Source organism: Hemitrygon akajei, chromosome 13 (assembly GCF_048418815.1).
Source record: "Hemitrygon akajei chromosome 13, sHemAka1.3, whole genome shotgun sequence".
Lineage (NCBI taxonomy): Eukaryota > Metazoa > Chordata > Chondrichthyes > Myliobatiformes > Dasyatidae > Hemitrygon > Hemitrygon akajei.
In genome coordinates this window covers 38128654-38147232 of record NC_133136.1, presented here as the reverse complement: position 1 = coordinate 38147232, position 18579 = coordinate 38128654, and the positions used below count along the sequence as shown (strand labels likewise).

The 18579-nt window shown below is 40.1% G+C and overlaps 1 protein-coding gene across 1 annotated transcript in view; it reads right to left on the bottom strand.

The window, feature by feature from the left end:
• LOC140738145 (transmembrane protease serine 9-like) overlaps positions 1-18297 on the bottom strand; it is a 30720-nt gene extending 12423 nt beyond the window's left edge. Inside the window, exons 1-5 of the mRNA XM_073065288.1 lie at positions 18189-18297; positions 17964-18108; positions 15108-15255; positions 13567-13836; positions 12105-12300 (exon numbers count right to left, since the gene is read on the bottom strand). Coding sequence (XP_072921389.1) covers positions 12105-12300; positions 13567-13836; positions 15108-15255; positions 17964-18108; positions 18189-18261 — 832 coding nt within the window. The 5' untranslated portion in view covers positions 18262-18297. The remainder of the gene's footprint in view (positions 1-12104; positions 12301-13566; positions 13837-15107; positions 15256-17963; positions 18109-18188) is intronic.
• Between the last annotated feature and the right edge of the window lie 282 nt (positions 18298-18579).

The window sequence follows — 18579 nt, the reverse complement described above, 5'->3', positions numbered from 1 at the left end:
CATGTATCCATCCAGGAGTCTCTTAAAAAACCCTATTGTTTCTGCCTCCACCACCGTCGCCAGCAGCCCATTCCACGCACTCACCACTCTCTGTGTAAAAAAACTTACCCCTGACATCTCCTCTGTACCTTCTTCCAAGCGCCTTAAAACTATGCCCCTTGTGCTAGCTATTTCAGGCTTGGGGAAAAGCCTCTGACAGCCAACACGATCAATGTCTCTCATTATCTTGTACACCCCTATCAGGTCACCTCTCATCCGCTGTTACTTCAAGGAGAAAAGGCCGAGTTCACTCAACCGATTCTCGTAAGGCATGCTCCCCAATCCAGGCAACATCCTTGTAGATCTCCTCTGCACCCTCTCTATGGTTTCCACGTCCTTCCTGTAGTGAGGCAACCAGAATTGTGCTCAGTACTCCAAGCAGAGGCTGACCAGGGTTCCATATAGTCCTCTCGGCTCTTAAACTCAATCCCACGATTTATGAAGGCCAATGCACCATATGCCTTCTTAACCACAGAGTCAACCTGTGTAGCAGCCTTGAGTGTCCTGTGGACTCGGACCCCATGATCCCTCTGATCCTCCACACTGCCAAGAGTCTTACCATTAATACTATATTCTGCCATCATATTTGACCTACCAAAATGAACCACTTCACAGTTACCTGGGTTGAACTCCACCTGCCACTTCTCAGCCCAATTTTGCATCCTATCAATGTCCCGATGTAACCTCTGACAGCCCTCCACACTATCCACAGCACCCCCAACCCTATGTCATCATCAAATTTACTAACCCATTCCTCCACTTCCTCATCAAGGTCATTTATAAAAATCACAAAGAGTAGGGGTCCCAGAACAGATCCCTGAGGCACACCACTGGTCACCGGCCTCCGTGCAGAATATGACCCATCTACAACCACATTTTGCCTTCTGAGGGCAAGCCAGTTCTGGATCCACAAAGCAATGACCCCTTGGATCCCATGCCTCCTTACTTTCTCAATAAGCCTTGCATGGGGTACCTTATCAAATGCCTTGCTAAAATCCATATGCACTACATCTACGGCTCTACCTTCACGAATGTCTTTAGTCACATCCTCCAAAAATTCAATCAGGCTCATAAAGTATGACCTGCCTTTGACAGAGCCATGCTGACTATTCCTAATCCTCTCCAAATGCTCATAAATCCTGCCTCTCAGGATCTTCTCCATCAACTTACCAACCACTGAAGTAAGACTCACTGGTCTATAATTTCTTGGACTATTCCTACTCCCTTTCTTGAATAAAGGAACAACATCCACAACCCTCCAATCCTCTGGAACTTCTCCCTTCCCCACTGTTGATGCAAAGATCATCGCCAGAGGCTCAGCAATCTTCTCCCTCACTTCCCAAAATAGCCTGGGTACATCCTGTCCGGTCCCGGTGACTTATCCAACTTGACGCTTTCCAAAACATCCAGCATATCCTCTTCCTTAACACCTACATGCTCCAGTTTTTCAGTTCGCTGCAAGTCATCCCTACAATCGCCAGGATCCTTTTCCATAGTGAATACTGAAGCAAAGTATTCATTAAGTACTTCTGCCATCTCCTCCCATTCCATACACACTTTTCCACTGTCACACTTGATTGGTCCTATTCTAGAAACATAGAAACATAGAAAACCTACAGCACAATACAGACCATTCGGCCCACAAAGTTGTGCCGAACATGTCCCTACCTTAGAAATTACTAGTCTTACCTATAGCCCTCTACTCTCTCAAGTCTTATCCTCTTGCTCTTCACATACTTGTAGAATGCCTTGGGGTTTTCCTTAATCCTGTCCGCCAAATTGTCCCAGGCCATCAGAGAGGCAAAATGTGCACACGCCCAGCGAATCTACAGCCACTTCCAGGACTGCAGCGACATGTAGGGCATGTGGAAGGGCATCCAGGACATCACCAACTACAGGACAACATCATCTGATTGTGCGGGTGATGCCTCCCTCCCAGATGCGCTGATCAACTTCTACGCTCGTTTTGAGGTGGAAAATGACGTGGCAGCGAGGAAGTCCACCCCTCCTACAAATGGCCAGGTGCTGTGTCTCACTGTGGCCAATGTGAGAAGAACCCTGTACAGGTTTAACCCACGGAAGGCTGCTGGTCCAGACAATGTTCCTGGCAGACTGCTTAGAGGATGTGCAGACCGGCTAGCAGATGCTCTCACTGTTATCTTCAACATCTCCCTAAGGAGCATTGACATTCAAACGTGCTTCAAGGCTACCATCATCGTCCCCGTGCTGAAGAAGTCTTCAGTGTCCTGCCTCAATGACTACCGTCCCGTTGCACTCACATCCATCATCATGAAGTGTTTCGAGAGGATCGTCTTGTGGCATATCAAGACCCTGCTGCACCCCTCATTGGACCCCGTGCAGTTCGCGTACCATCCCAACCGTTCAACAGACGATGCCATTGCCATCACCCTCCACCTGGCCCTCACCCACCTTGACAAAAAAGACACGTACGTTAAAATGCTGTTCATAGACTTCAGCTCAGCATTCAACACAATCATTCCTCAGAAACTGATTGGAAAGCTGAGCCTACTGGGCCTGAACACCTCCCTCTGCAACTGGATCCTAGACTTCCTGACTGGGAGACCTCAGTCAGTCCGGATTGGGAGCAACATCTCCAACACCATCACACTGAGCACGGGGGCTCCCCAGGGCTGTGTGCTCAGTCCACTGCTGTTCACTCTGCTGACACATGACTGTGCTGCAACACACAGCTCGAACTATATTATCAAGTTTGCCTATGACACCACTGTGGTGGGTCTTATCAGCAAGAACGACGAGTCAGCTTACAGAGAGGAGGTGCAGCAGCTAATGGACTGGTGCAGAGCCAACAACCTGTCTCTGAATGTGAACAAAACAAAAGAGGTGGTTGTTGACTTCAGGAGGGCACGGAGCAACCAGTCCCAGCTGAACATCGACGGCTCCTCGGTAGAGATCGTTAAGAACACAAAATTTCTTGGTGTTCACCTGGCAGAGAATCTCATCTAGTCCCTCAACACCAGCTCCAGCTCCAAAGTAGCCCAGAAGCATCGCTACTTTCTGCGAAGGCTGAGGGAAATCCATCTCCCACCCCCCCCCCCCCCCATCCTAATCACATTCTACAGAGGTTGTATTGAAAGCATCCTGAGCAGCTGCATCACTGCCTGGTTCAGAAATTGCACCATCTCGGATCGCAAGACCCTGCAGCGGATGGTGAGGTCAGCTGAGAAGATCATCGGGGTCTCTCTTCCCGCCATCATGGACATTTACACTACACGCTGCATCCACAAAGCAAACAGCATTATGAAGGACCCCACACACCCCTCATACAAACTCTTCTCCCTCCTGACATCTGGGAAAAAGCAACAAAGTATTCGGGCTCTCACGACCAGACTATCTAACAGTTTCTTCCCCCAAGCCATCAGGCTCCTTAATACCCAGAGCCTGGACTGACACCAACTTACTGCCCTCTACTGTGCCTATTGTCTTGTTTATTATTTATTGTAATACCTGCACTGTTTTGTGCACTTTATGCAGTCCTGGGTGGGTCTGTAGTCTAGTGTAGTTTTTTTCTGTGTTGTTTTTACATTGTTCAGTGTAGTTTTTATACTGTTTCATGTAGCACCATGGTCCTGAAAAACATTGTCTCGTTTTTACTGTGTACTGTACCAGCAGTTATGGTCAAAATGAAAATAAAAAGTGACTTGACTTGACTTCAATGGCCCATTCTGGCTCTCCTAATTTCATTCTTAAGCTCCTTCCTGCTAGCCTCATAATCTTCTGGATCTTTATCATTACCAAGTTTTTTGAACATTTCATAATCTCTTCTTTTCTTCTTGACTAGATTTACAACAGCCTTTGTACACCATGATTCCTGTACCCTATCATCCTTTCCCTGTTTCATTGGAATGTATCTATGCAGAACCCCACGAAAATATCCCCTGAACATTTGCCAGATTTCTTCCGTATGTTTCCCTGAGAACATCTGTTTCCAATTTATGCTTCCAAGTTCCTGCTTGATAGCCTTATAATTCCCCTTACTCCAATTAAACATTTCCCTAACTTGTCTGTTCCTATCCCTCTCCAATGCTATGGTAAAGGAGATAGAATTGTGATCACTATCTCCAAAATGCTCTCCCTATGAGAGACCTGACACCTGACCAGGTTCATTTCCCAATACCAGATCAAGGACAGCCTCTCCTCGTGTAGTCTTATCTACATATTGTGTCAAGAAGCCTTCCTGAACACACCTAACAAACTCCACCCCATCAAAACCCCTCACTCTAGGGAAATGCCAATCAGTATTGGGGAAATTAAAATCTCCCACCGCAACAACCCTGTTATTATTACTCCTTTCCAGAATCTGTCTCCCTATCTGCTCCTTGATGTCCCTGTTACTATTGGGTGGTCTATGAAAAACATCCAGTAGAGTTATTGACCCTTTCCTATTCCTAACTTCCACCCACAGAGACTCCATCGACAACCCCTCCATGATTTTCTCCTTTCCTGCAGCCTTGACACTATCTCTGATCAACAGTGCCACACCCCCCACCTATTTTGCCTCCCTCCCTGTCCTTTCTGAAACATCTAAAGCCTGGCACTTGAAGTAGCCATTCCTACCCCTGCACCATCTAAGTGTCTGTAATGGCCACAACATCATAGCTCCAAGTGCTGATCCACGCTCTAAGCTCATCCACTTTATTCATAATACTCCTTGCATTAGACACATCTCAAACCATCGTTCTGAGTGCGTCCCTTCTCTATCACTTGCCTACCCTCCCCTTCGCACTGTCTCCAAGCTTTCTCTATTTCACTGCTTAACAATAGGGCCTCTGCCTATCTGAGATTTCCCCTTGCTTTGTCCATCCCTCTACCACAATGAGCCATTTGGGCCTGTGAACTTGTGTTTGTTAATTGTTGTCTTATCTAGAGTTGTTAAGTCCTTGTGCTTTCTGTTTAATCTTGACAAGTATATTTTGATTGGCATGGGTTTTCCATATACTGTGATTATTTAAAGTGGACTCCCAATTACTGGATAGAGCAGGCTTGGTGAGTGATGTGGGAAAGGAAGGGCAATTGTTTTGATGTTCAATCAGAGGTGGTTTCCTTAACTTTCGGTTGAGCAGTTTGTTTAATTTTACATATTTTATTAATTTATTTTCTTCCTCTTTATTCAGCCTAATAGTTTGAAAGGGTTAGTTTGTAGCCTATGGCTGCAAAGGGGGAGGGGGGGGGTTGAGAATGAAGGAGGAGGGTGGGAGACTGTGGAATATTCCAGAAGTAAGGGTAGCCAAAAAAGAGATGCATCAAGTGAAAGACCCGATACGGGACAACAAATTGAGGAAAATGGATAACTTGGAGGAATTTGTAGTTCTGTATAAAATTAAAGGTCAGAAGGAAGGTGAAGGAGGATTTAGAGCCCTTAATCCTTTGAAGGTGGCAGCAGCATTAGAGAACCAAATGGGTAAAGGATTCCAGGCCAAGATTTTGTATAATGGATTGCTGAAAATTTGTTGCAAAGATGTTGACCAATATAGCAGTGCTAAAACGGTGGGAAAATTAGTTGTTAAAGTGGAGTGTATTACTCTGAAAGAAAGGAAGTGAGTTAGGGGGATAGTGTATGGTATTTGGTCTGGCATGACTGAAAAGGTCAAGCGATTGAAGCCAAGCGATTAAAATCAAGAGGAGGAGGTGACTGGGATTCTCCTGTCCTACTGGTTTTTGCAGGTGGTGTTCTTCCAACTAGAGTCTACCTTTGGAGCATGTCTTATCAAGTTAGAGAATATATTAGACCTCCCTTGCGCTGTTATAATTGCCAGAGATTTGGACTCATTGCTGGTTCGTGTCGAGGTAAAAGAAGATATGTGAAATGTAGAGAGGATCATGATATTAAAGCTTGTAAGGCAGCAGCACCTAAATGCAGTAACTGTGGAGGGGACCATGTAGCGGTGTTCAGAGGATGTGAGTATTTTATTAAGGCAAAGCAGATTCAGGTTGTTAGTAACCAACAAAAAAAATCGTAAGCTGAGGCAGTAAAGAAAGTTGATAGAGAGCAAAGGATAAGTAAAGAAAAGATTGGAATGATGGGGAGTCAGCACATTCTGCGTTCTCCAACTATGGTTCCTTCAGACATGTTGTTGATTACTAAAGAGTTTTTTTTTGGTGTTTGTTGTTGATGTACTGGTTGGGGCTAAAACTGCAACCAAGAGGTTGGATATGATAAAAGTAGTTGTCGGAGCTGCAGAGAGATTCCTTGATATGAAACAAGTTTTACTGGAAAAATTACATGAGTATATGACAGACAAACAATCACTGAATACTTCTCAGTTGTCAGGGTCAGAGAGTGTGGGGGAGCTTTAGGTGGATAAAAAGGCTGATAATTAGCATTTGGATGTTTTTAATATTACAATGGAATGCAAGAAGTTTAATTGCAAATGGTCAAGAATTAAAAAGATTTGTTGGAACTTTTAAAGATAAACTTGATTTGATCAGTATACAGGAGACATGGTTAAAGCCTGATTTAGATTTTTGTGATCCCTGGATATAATAGTTTGAGAGCTAACAGAATGGGTAAATCTGGTGGAGGGTGTGCAAATTTCATAAAAACAGGACTTCAGTTTAGAAGACTTGATTTTAAATCTAACCTTGAATTTGTGGCTGTGGAGGTTTAGAGCTTTCATGGTCAACTTTCATGGACAACTTTAACTAACTTCTATAATCCATGTAATATGATGATGTTATCAGATTTTGATGAAATTATGAATAAGGCAAGATCCCCAGTAATCTGGGTTGGAGATTTCAATGCCCATAATCCTATATGGGGTAGTGAAAGTAAAGATAGTAATGGAGCGGTAGTAGAGGAGTTTCTAGATAAATACAACATGGTACTTCTAAATGACGGAAGGCCTACAAGATTTAATATTGTAAAGAATACTTGTAGTCACTTAGACTTATCAATCACTTCCTTAAACTTAGCCAGGGTTGGGGAATGGGATGTTATGGACAGATAAACACTAGGAAGTGATCACTATTCTATATTATGTAGATTTGGTAAAAATTTGATAGTAGATAGATAGATAGATAGATAGATAGATACTTTATTCATCCCCATGGGGAAATTCAACATTTTTTCCAATGTCCCATACACTTATTGTAGCAAAACTAATTACATACAATACTTAATTCAGTAAAAATATTATATGCATCTAAAATCACCCCCTCAAAAAGCATTAATAATAGCTTTTAAAAAGTTCTTAAGTAGTTTACTTAAATACATTGAGTCCTAACCCCGGCACTTTAACATATCTTACTCCTGGCGGTTGAATTGTAAAGCCGAATGGCATTGGAGAGTTGAGGAGAGGGCTGCTAGGTATAGTTTTTCATTGGCCCGTTAGGATGAGTACCAGGAGAAAGCTGTGGATATAATAGAAGAGATTGATAGCGAGGGCTCCATAGAGGATTGGAATGAATCCCTCTGTTTTATAATTCATAAAGTTGCTCAGTTGACTATACTGCTATGGAATGTTCCTAAGGTTCAAGCATTAGTTCCATGGTGGAATAAAAATTGTGATATATCAGTAAGAAACAGAAATAGAGCTTACAGGAAATTAAGAAAGTACCCAGTGTTGGATAATGTTATGGAGTATAAAAAGGAAAGAGCAGTAGCAAGGAGAGTAATTAAAAATGCAAAGAGGGATAGTTGGAGAAGATTTTGTGGAACTCTGGGCCCTGAAACACCTATAAAGTGGCTATCGATGATCATTTACAGAATGTCAGGGATATATAGAAAACCATCTATCCCAGCTTTGCTGGAAGGAGATATTGAAACGGTAACCAACAAGGAAAAGGCTGATATGTTTCTAGAGGTGTTCCAAGCATTACATAGTTCTGGAGAGCCAGGTGATTTGAGAAAGGAAATTATGTTAAAGGAAAGTTGGAAATTGGACAGGAGCTTGGATGATAATAGCTCCATAAATTTGTTTTTCTCCCTTCAGGAATTGCAGGATGCTGTCCAATAAGGTTCAAACACTTCTGGTAGGGATGTACTGTGTTATGAATTGCTTAAGCATTTAGATGACTCTGTATTAATAGAAATTCACTGTGGAAAGAAAGAAAATTACCAGTAGAATGGAAGTATGTGGTGGTAGTTCCAGTTCTAAATCCAGGTAAAGATGCGTCTAGTCCTAGTTCGTATCAGCCTATTGCTTTAACATCAGTGCTTTGTAAAACTATGGAACGAATGGTCACCAACAGACTTGTTTACATTTTAGAAAATAAGGGACATTTTGCTGCCTATCAAAGTGGTTTTAGAACTGGAAGATCAACAATGGAATCTGTTGCCCTTTTAGATCATGATATTAAAAAACTGTTTCAAAATAGAGAAGTAATGGTAAGTGTATTTCTAGATACTGTATTGAAAGAGCATATGACTTACTATGGAAAGATGGTTTATTAATTAAACTCTATGATGCAGAAATTAGAGGTAGAATATTTAATTGGATCAAAGATTTTCTTAAGGAAAGGACAATTCAAGTAAGAATAGGCGGAACAATCTCCAAGTCAGTTAAAATAGGTAATGGTACCCCTCAAGGAAGCGTCATTAGTCCAGTTCTTTTTAATGTCATGATAAATGATATCTTTGATCAGGTAGGGACAGGATTTAGCAAATCGTTATTTGCAGACAATGGTGCAATCTGGAAAAGAGGAAGAAACATCAAGTATATATTAAAGCGGGTACAAAAGGCTTTACGACCAGTTGACAACTGGGCAAGTAAATGGGGTTTCAGGATTTCTGCTTCTAAGTCCAAATATATGATTTCTGGCTTTAGAAGAAAGATTCCTGATTGTGAATTGTGTCTATATGATTCTCCATTAGAAAAAGTCAAGTTATTCCAGTTTTTAGGTGTCTGGTTTGATGAAAGACTTACTTGGAGGGTTCATATAGATAAAACAATTGGAAAGTGTGAGAAAGTTTTAAATGTTATGAGAAGTATTGCTGGATGTGACTGGGGATCAGGGCAGGAAACTATGTACTTAATATATCTAGCTATGATTATATCAGTTATTGATTATGGTTGTACTGCTTACAGTTCTGTTGCTACGGCTGTGCTTGGAAAATTAGACACTGTGCAGTCCAAAGCACTTAGACTCTGTTGTGGAGCTTTTAGAGCAACATCACACCATGCATTATGCGTGGAGATGGGAGAAGTGCCTCTACATTTAAGAGGAGTTGAGTTGGCCTGCAGTATTGGGCAAAACTAAATGGCTTCAATCACAGCTGTCCATCATAATGTCTTTTGCAGGAGACGTCGGAGCGCCAAAGTAAAATTAAAAGATATCCATTTTCAGACTTGGTTGATAACTGGGCTGTGAAATTGAAACTGATTGAGGAAGACATAGCTGACCAAACTTTCTTGCCACCCATTCCCTTGGCTTTTACCAGAACCAGAAGTAGACCTATTCCTCCTTTCTCAGCTTCAAGGAAGCAGAGCAATTTCAACAGCGTCGATCGTAAATAAATATTTAAATAATAGATGGGGATCTTATCTGAAGATTTTTACAGATGGCTCAGTGGACCCAGAGAGCAGTAAGGCAGGATTTGGGATGTACATATCTCAACTTGGAGTTGAGATTGGTCACTGGGTTTCAGATGGTGTTCCTGTCTTTGCAACAGAATTATTAGCAATCCTCTGGGTCTTATGGTGGATAGAACTCTCGACCATGCAGGGTCGTCATCTGTTCGGATTCTGCTGCTGCCTTAGAGGCTATAAAAGGGAATAAATCAAAAGCTCATCCTGACACAGTTATTGAGATTCTCTTAGTTTTGTTTAGAGTAGGGAAGATGGGTTGTGAAGTCAAATTTACATGGATACCTGGGCATGCTGGGGTGGAGGGAAATGAAACTGTGGATGGTATTGCAAAGTCTTCCTTACAGAGTGGGCAAGTAGGAATCAAAGTACCCCTAGGCAGAGCAGAATTGAGAAGTAGGATTAAAAAAAGATGTAGAGAAGAAGTGGCAGGAGGATTGGAAAAATGAATTAAAGGGAAGGCATTTCTTTTCTAGTCACTCACTAGTTAAAAATGTCTCAGACTGTTACTCTTTAAATCATAGACATATAGTGAAATTAACAACACTTGGATTGGGGCATTGTGAGCTAAACTATTATTTAAAGATAATAGGAAAACATCCTAGTGGATTATGTGACTGTGGTAATCCAGGGACAGTTCAGCATGTTTTGCTGAGTTGTAATTGATATAAAATTGAAAGAAGCATACTGTTCAAGCGGCTGTCTGACTTAACTGTTTTTTGTTTTTCTATTAAACCTTTGTTTGGCCACCAAGAGAACCGTCATCTGATTGAAGAGTTTAGTATTCTGTTTCTACGTGCGACCAGTTTATGTTCGAGAATTTGAGTTTCTTGAAATTCTATAATTAATTATACATCGTGTGGTGGGCAGTAATACGCCTAGGTGCATCTAAATTGCCAGAAATAGAAGAAGTGGATAGAGCATGCTCAGTCCCTGTTTATTCTTGGGCTCAGGATGCACGAACTGTTTAGAAGGCCCAACCTCATTATTCACTGCTGATTCCTAAGTGCCAGGTGAAAGCTTTTCTCTTGCCTGCTGAATCCATTTTGGAAGATTGACTATATCCACTACAGTGCTGGCTGATCTGTGGAATAAATTGATATGAAATGTGAAGATGTAAGTTTATTATGTGGGTCCTGGAAGATTTTTCTAAATTTTAGATGGGTCCAGCACTCAGTACAAATAGGCGGCCCATGTGCAGGATGTGTACTGCCTCATTTACATCACAGGATTGCAGTTGGGTTCCTATTTCATTTGCAAGTGGTTGATTGATTTTCCTTGGAGTGACCTCTGCCCCATCACTGAACTTTGATGTAAGTACAACTAACCCCATTTTATGCTTGTTTGTGTTTTTTAAATGTAATTACATGGATGAAGCTGAAGGAACTACCAGCAAAGTCAGTCACTTAGTTTAATGAGGGTCCTATCAGAGCAGTGCCCTGATGTCTTGGGGCAAACTGGAGGCATAGGGGAATGAACCCATAATGACAGTGTTCATCCCTGTTTCCAAATGGAAAAACAACTCCAACTTGTTCCTAATTTGTTCTTTCAAAGTTATTTCTCCCAGAAGTTAACAGGAAACTTGGTTTAATAAGTAGAACCCAGTAAAATGTGGTATTCAGAAGATGTTATTATACATTAGTTACAAGCAATGCCATGAGAATACAGATTTCCTGGAAATTACAATCAAATATTAATCGTCAACATTTTTCTGTGAAAAGGAAAGATTAAGGACAGAAAAACAACAGATTATGCTATTCTTCCTGATATTTTAAGAATGCAAATAGATAAAGGAACTTGTACTCAGGCTTCTGGTATCATTGCCAGTACTCATACTGTGTGTCATTTAAATTTGTACAAATATACTGCGGATGAATGATGGTAATTCCCAAAAAGAGTATTTATAGCCAAGCAGAATAAATTGATAATGAATAAATTTGCAGTAAAAATATCAAAAGCATTAATCACATTATTTATCAATTTCTTGCTTTGTTAGCATGGTTCTGACATTATTCTCCTTTGTCTGCCCAGGTCTTTACCCAAATGCACAATCAGATAAACAAGCTATCATGGCAGTTCATGTTGAGCCCTGTTTGACAAATTTCCCAGTCTCTTTGTCAGCACTTGTTGATGTAGTTATATAGTAGAAATCACGTCTAGGGGAACATCACCAGAGGAAATGAAATCAATATTGTCCATTGATTTGTCTACAAACTGGACCAAATAAAACCAATCTAAAACAGAGATGTGATTGTTAGAGGAAAGACTTTCAAAAAAACTGAACACATAAGCTGTGGGTGACCAAAACCTTCAAAGTACAAACGAACATTGCATCATGAATAATGATAGATATCACATATAGAACAAAAAAACAAGAATTTTGAGTTTCTTAAACATTCAAGTGACCTTGCTATTTCAGAAACATATTTTAATACACTGTTTCTTCAGATTAATTTCATTGATAAATAAGCTACATTTTAATAAGTGACACATCGTCCTCTTAGATTTGTTCCTCTGGTTTACTGAAATTCACAACTCCAATTTTTTCCTTGATCCAGGAGAGATATTTCTCTGTTAACCAGACATATATGCCGGTTCTATTGGCACTTCTGCAATCCTTTCTAGCCGTAGAAATTCCAACAATCCCCTCCTTGCTCAATGCCCTTTTTTTGCACATTAGTGGATTTCCTGCATCAACCTACGACAAAAGAGGTTTAGAAATTACATTTGAAATGCTTTTATAAAATATTTAATAACTCACAGAACATAAGGCTAATGACAAATCGAGGATTACCACACTTTTTAATTAAGTAGGTTACTTTGATAGTACAATTTATTCATCATATTTTTATGTCAGTAATGCCACTCTTTGCAAACAAGTACTCTATTGAAATCACATTTATCCAACCTGTTGCTACAGCACCTTGAGTGGTTTTAGAAAAAACTGAAAAATATTTAAATAGTTCTCTTGGTCGCATTGCAGGGAAGTTAATCTTCATACCAGCAATGTACAGCCTGTACCATGACTTACCGTTGATGCTGTTGTCAATTCTCACTTAAGCCTATCCGTGTGCTTCATGCCTTATGAATAAGCCAATTGCATTTGATCTTTCAGGCCAAGATAAAATGTCTCGGAACACTAATTAAAGAGGACCAAGGAAGTGACTAAGACAATATAGGTACCTTCCTAAAACAGTTGGTCAATGGTACATAAATTATTTGGGATTTTACTGTGTGCTAATCGATTCCTACTTGAAAGGTACTTCAATGCACTTTGGAAATTTCAATATTGTGAAACTTACTATGCCATTTAAAGAGTTAGTTTTCTTCTCATATAGGGTGCTTTCTATCTTTCAATTTACACTCAGTCCCCAAGCTATGAAAGGGTCCCATTCCTGAAAATCAGTTTGTATCCCAAATTTTCATAAGTCAGAAATGAACAAAAACAGTGTATAGGAAAGCAAGCAGGCATAGCAAGAGTGCCCAGCAAGCGGTTTCACTGACTCAGTGAGTGAACATGAGAGTCTATTCAGTGCTCCCAGCTCAGTGGGAGTGGAAGAAGGGTGAAAAAAAGCACCTGGAAACACCTTGTTCCCACCAGGAAGAAGAGTTTAGTAGCCTTGTAGGACTGGCAAGACTGTAACAATCAATTTGGTCTTTCTTTTGAATGTAATAATATTTGTGGGTACTCATTTGTATGTATGGATGTCCATAAGTTGGGCATTCATAACCCATGGAGAGGGCCTGTGTCTAGTTGCCAATCTATTTATTAGTATACTCATTCACTCAGTCACTGATGGCATGAAAACTTTCTGACAATGCCAATAATTATTGTCCATCACTTGTTAACCCCAAAACGGAGGAGGCAATAATGAATTAAACTGGTTAGATATCACAGCTCTATTTTAATACACAATATATTTTCTAGTTATATCAGTCTTTTAATGAACCATGTATAACCTACCAGGCAGGAATCTTTTTTGCTGTTTTTATCACGTGCACATATCATATTGTCTGTTATAACTGGATTCCCGTTGTAGTATTTTTTACCATTGCAGACTTTCCGATCTATTACAGTTGCTTCGGCCTTTTTCAAACTGTCAGGATGTGATTTATCTTTGGAACTGGTTTGTTGCCATCCAATGATACTGCACTTTGCTCCAGATTTGGGGTCTTTTACTGATGTTGGCAGATGGAGGAATTCCTTACTTTTAATACTTGCAGCTTCTTGCAGCTGTAACAAATAAGAAAATTTTAACCTCAGACAATGTCAGCAAGAATATAATCCACATATGGATATTTGGCTGCAACAGAAAATGTACAAATGATAAAATGCATTCATTGGGTCAATTGCTAAATTAAATTACAATGTTTAAAGAGGCAGAAAAGGCCACTGAGGTTAATTATGATAGCTTAAAAGTCAGAGCCCAGGTGACTCTAGACATTAAGTAAAATATCAATTGCTTTGAGCTCTATAATGATATTGATATATAGGTTTGCTGATGACACCACAATTGTAGGCCGTATCTTGGGTAATGATGAGTCTGAGTACAGAGAGGAAATTAAGAACCTGGTGGCATGGTGCGAAGACAATACCCTATCGTTCAAAGTCAGCAAGATGAAGGAATTGGCTGTTGACTTCAGAAGGAGTGGCGGACCACACAACCCCATCTACATCGGTGGTGCGCAGGTGGAACAGGTCAAAAGCTTTAAGTTCCTCTGGGTGAATATCACAAATGACCTGACTTGGTCTGACCAAGCAGAGTCCACTGCCAAGAAGGCCCACCAGCGCCTTTACTTCCTGAGAAAGCTGAAGAAATTTGGCCTGTCCCCTAAAACCCTCACTAATTTTTATAGGTGCACTGTAGAAAGCATTCTTCTAGGGTGCATCACAACCTGGTATGGAAGTTGTCTTGTCTAAGACCGGAAGAAGCTGCAGAAGATCGAGCACATCACACAAACTAATCTTCCATCCTTGGACTCACTTTACACCACACGCTGTCGGAGCAGTGCTGCCAGGATAATCAAGGACATGACCCACCCAGCCAACACACTTTTTGTCCCTCTTCCCTCCGGGAGAAGGTTCAGGAGCATGAAGATTCGTATGGCCAGATTTGGGAACAGCTTCTTTCCAACTGTGATAAGACTGCTGAACAGATCCTGACCCGGATCTGGGCCGTACCTTCCAAATATCCGGACTAAACTTGCATTATCTTACTTTCCCTTTTCTATTTTCTAATTACGATATAAAATTTAAATTTTTACTATTTTTTACTTCGATTTGTAATTCAGGGAGAGCAGAATCAAATATCGCTGTGATGATTGTATGCTCTAGTATCAATTGATTGGTGACAATAAAGTAACTCGGATGGATCTACAGTAAATATATTAGTAATTAATGCTGATGATTGATAGCATGATCAGGTTTTCTCATCAGTTTGCCAGTAAGAACACCATGGAATTACAACTTGAAGATACATGTAGATACTTTTACAGATTGATCACCTCCAGAAGCATGATGTCATTGTCCAGTGTATTCTTGAATTTAGGATGTGGGAAAAGATTTTTAATCAGAATTTTCTGTTCTGTCCGACCCTCCTTCTTATGCGAGTGCATTCTAAGGATCACGCTGGATTTCTTTTTCTTGATCAGTCTGTAATTTTTGTAAAGCGAAAGGTTACTTGAAATAGCATCTATAGTAAATAAAAACAATCTGGGATTTAATGCCTCTTTCAAAGATTTGAGAACTATCTGCCAAATGAAATCAATATAACCACATTAACAGTCACACATTTGAGGCTTAATTTCAGAGACAGTAGCTAGGAACTGTAGCCTGTAACAAAAGCAAACTAAAAAAACCTTTCGAAGAGCAACTTAGAAAAAAAATAATATTTCTGAAAAATATTAATAAAATTGTTTTACAATATTCAATCAATTTGTTCTAGGTGGAATTTTTTTTGTGAATCTGTATTTTAAGTCCATTCAACTACTTTGGTTCCAATGCCCTTAATATAAATGCTTAATGAAATTCTGTGTGGAAAGTTTTGATTGACCAACCTTTAACAGCTTTTAGGATATTGTAAATTGATTTGTAAATGATAGTGTAATATAAATTATATTTACAGAGGAGATGTCAGGGGTAAGTTTTTTATGCAGAGGGTGGTGAGAGTGTCAAATGGGCTGCCGGTAATGGTGGTGGAGGTGGATATAATGGGGTCTTTTAAGAGACTCCTGGATATGTACATGGAGCTTAGAAAAATAGAGGGTTATGGGTAAGCCTAGGTAATTTCTAAGGTAAGGACATGTTTGGCACAGCTTTGTGGGCTGAAGGGCCTGTATTGTGCTGTAGGTTTCCTATGTTTCTACTTCCCCTATCCTTTGTGTGATGGAAATCATATTTGCATGGTGTAGCTCAAGTTATGCACTCTTTGATAGTTCAAGCTCCAAAGAGTACATGGCTGATCTATACAATCTGCCTCAATTTAATATCTAGAGCTCAGCTTCATTCTGATGGATTGTTAGTGCACTTCTTCCAAGGTGAAGATAACTGTCATGAGCCCTGTGCCTTGACCATCAAGGGTTCCTGAGCACCTGCATTTACTCATCAATATCTTAACTAGAGTTGCTAAGCCCTTGTGTTTTTGGTTTAATGTTGTCAAGTTAAACGTGGTTGGCACATGTTTCCTGCATTCTATGGTTATTTTAAAAAGGACTCACATGCACCACATAAGTGGGTCATTGTGGTAGAGACGATGAATTTGTGGGGTGATGTTCTGTAGTGTCTCTGATTCTGATGTTTCCATCTCTTCCTGAGGATCCTGCTGTTTCTTTGCACTTGGGTGCACCACAGTAACTACCTTCCTGAGTTGTGGAATGGAGCACTAAATGTAATACTTCAGCTGAATCTTTTGTTTTAAATCATTATATGGGCAGGAGGGTGTTTGTGAGGCCTGAACTTGCATGTTGTTCCACTTCAACCCTTGTATATCAAAGCTTGACTGTTCATGTACTAACATTAATAAGATTTTTACTCATTCGCAGGGCATTGCTGACCAAGATTTGATGCCCTAAAGGATGGGATGTGAGAGGAAGGATTTTGTAAGGGAATACTGTCAGCCTTAATTAACAGTGGTAATAAACAACTGTCTTTAACTGCTTTAGCCTATGGTTAAGGTGCTTGCACAATACTATTGCCATAAGACACAAGAGCAGAATTCGGCCATTTGACCATTCAATTATGCTCTGCCATTCCTGTCTGATTTGATGATGAAGGAATGACAATGGGTGCCGAGTAACTTGGAGGACAACTTTAATGTGGTGGTGACCTTGCATTTGCTAATCTCCTCTTCAACAGCACAGTGTGGTGACGCAGTGCTGCTGCCTCTCAGATTCAGGAACCTAGATTTGATTCTCAGCTAGGTTGCTCTCTTGGTCAAGTTGCTGCCTCCTAACTGTGCTGTGGATTTCCTTCAGGACCTCAACTGTTTTTCAACATCCAACAGCCATACTGGTAGGTTAACTGGCCACTGTAAATGATCCCATAGTGTAGGCAATTGGCAAAAATAATCAAAATGGATTGATGGTATTTGTAAGTGAATAATTTAGTGGGATGTTCGGAGAAGAGGATGTGGGATATAGGAACCAACGTGAAGCCAATGAGTCAAGTGTTAAAGGGGATTGAAATCTATCCAGTGTCTCTGAGTGGTGTAGTAACCAGACATGCAGCTGATGGCAAATTGGGAAGCTTTAAAATAAATGTAACTGAATTGTCACAGTCAGTCTTATAACCATTGTGCAAATTCTTATCTTGTCTTTAAGATTGCAGTTAAGGATTTCAGTGAAGCTTCCTTGTCAGGAAATAAATGTCTCACATATTTTTCCCACTGTGGTACAAGTTGACTAATTATGTTCTGATGTCTTGTATCTCACATTTAACTGATCATACCTCTGCTTTATCATTACCCCTGCGGTGATGATTTATTTTTTTCTGAAAAAGAACATTTGCATCATCTTTTGTATTTTATAGTCCAGATCATGTTCTTATCATTTGTTCTTAGCCTTAAGCTTTTATTTCTGACAGCTTTCCCTCCCTTTGAAATCCTAATTAATATAATTGACTAGTGTAGGAAACAATTAGTTACAGAACAACCTCACACCATATGCCTGTTGAACTTCCCAACACCCCTGTTATCATGCATTATTGCCTATATCTTAGTTATGAGCTCATTTTAAAATACAAAGGAAACAAGCACAATAGCACATTTTGTAACATAATGACAAGATTTAGAGAAGCAAACTGGAAATGTCCTTCATTGATGTATGATAATGAAAGGTAGACTGAAATAAATAAAAATATCTTACTGTAGACAGCTTGCTGCTGTTAGAACCCATTTTGCTTGAATCAAGCTTCCTCCACATACATGCTTGTTATTGCTTTCAATGGACACCATGTAAGGTCTTGAATAAGGTTTAACCTTACGACCCCCAGTGATTTCTGAGCAGTCATCTATAATGAACAAAATACATGGCTGAAGTAAGTGCTCTTAATGATAACTAAGTTAGAAACCCACCTCATCAAATACTTACAGCTTTGGTTTGCTAGGACGGTGGTCACTAGAACAACAAGGGCTGTCTGAAGCTGGCTGATCATTTTGTCCATATAGTGGTGTGAGAATAAGGAGTCACTCTTGTAGCATTTTGTGGAGGATGTGGTATTGTGCTGTTTTAGAGTCACGTGACATTTTGTGCTCTTGTTTTACATTTTAACCGTTTTATCAACATCTTTAACATCAGAAAAATATGACTCATTACACCCGCAATCATATTAAAAACAGATAACAATTCAAAATTTGTAACATGAAGTTCTTGCTGCCCAAGATCTCTACAATGAAGTTCACACCATAAATGACAAACTAGGTCATGCCACAAGCAGTGTTCAGATTTATTTCTTCTGCTTCATCCTTAGTTTAAATACTGG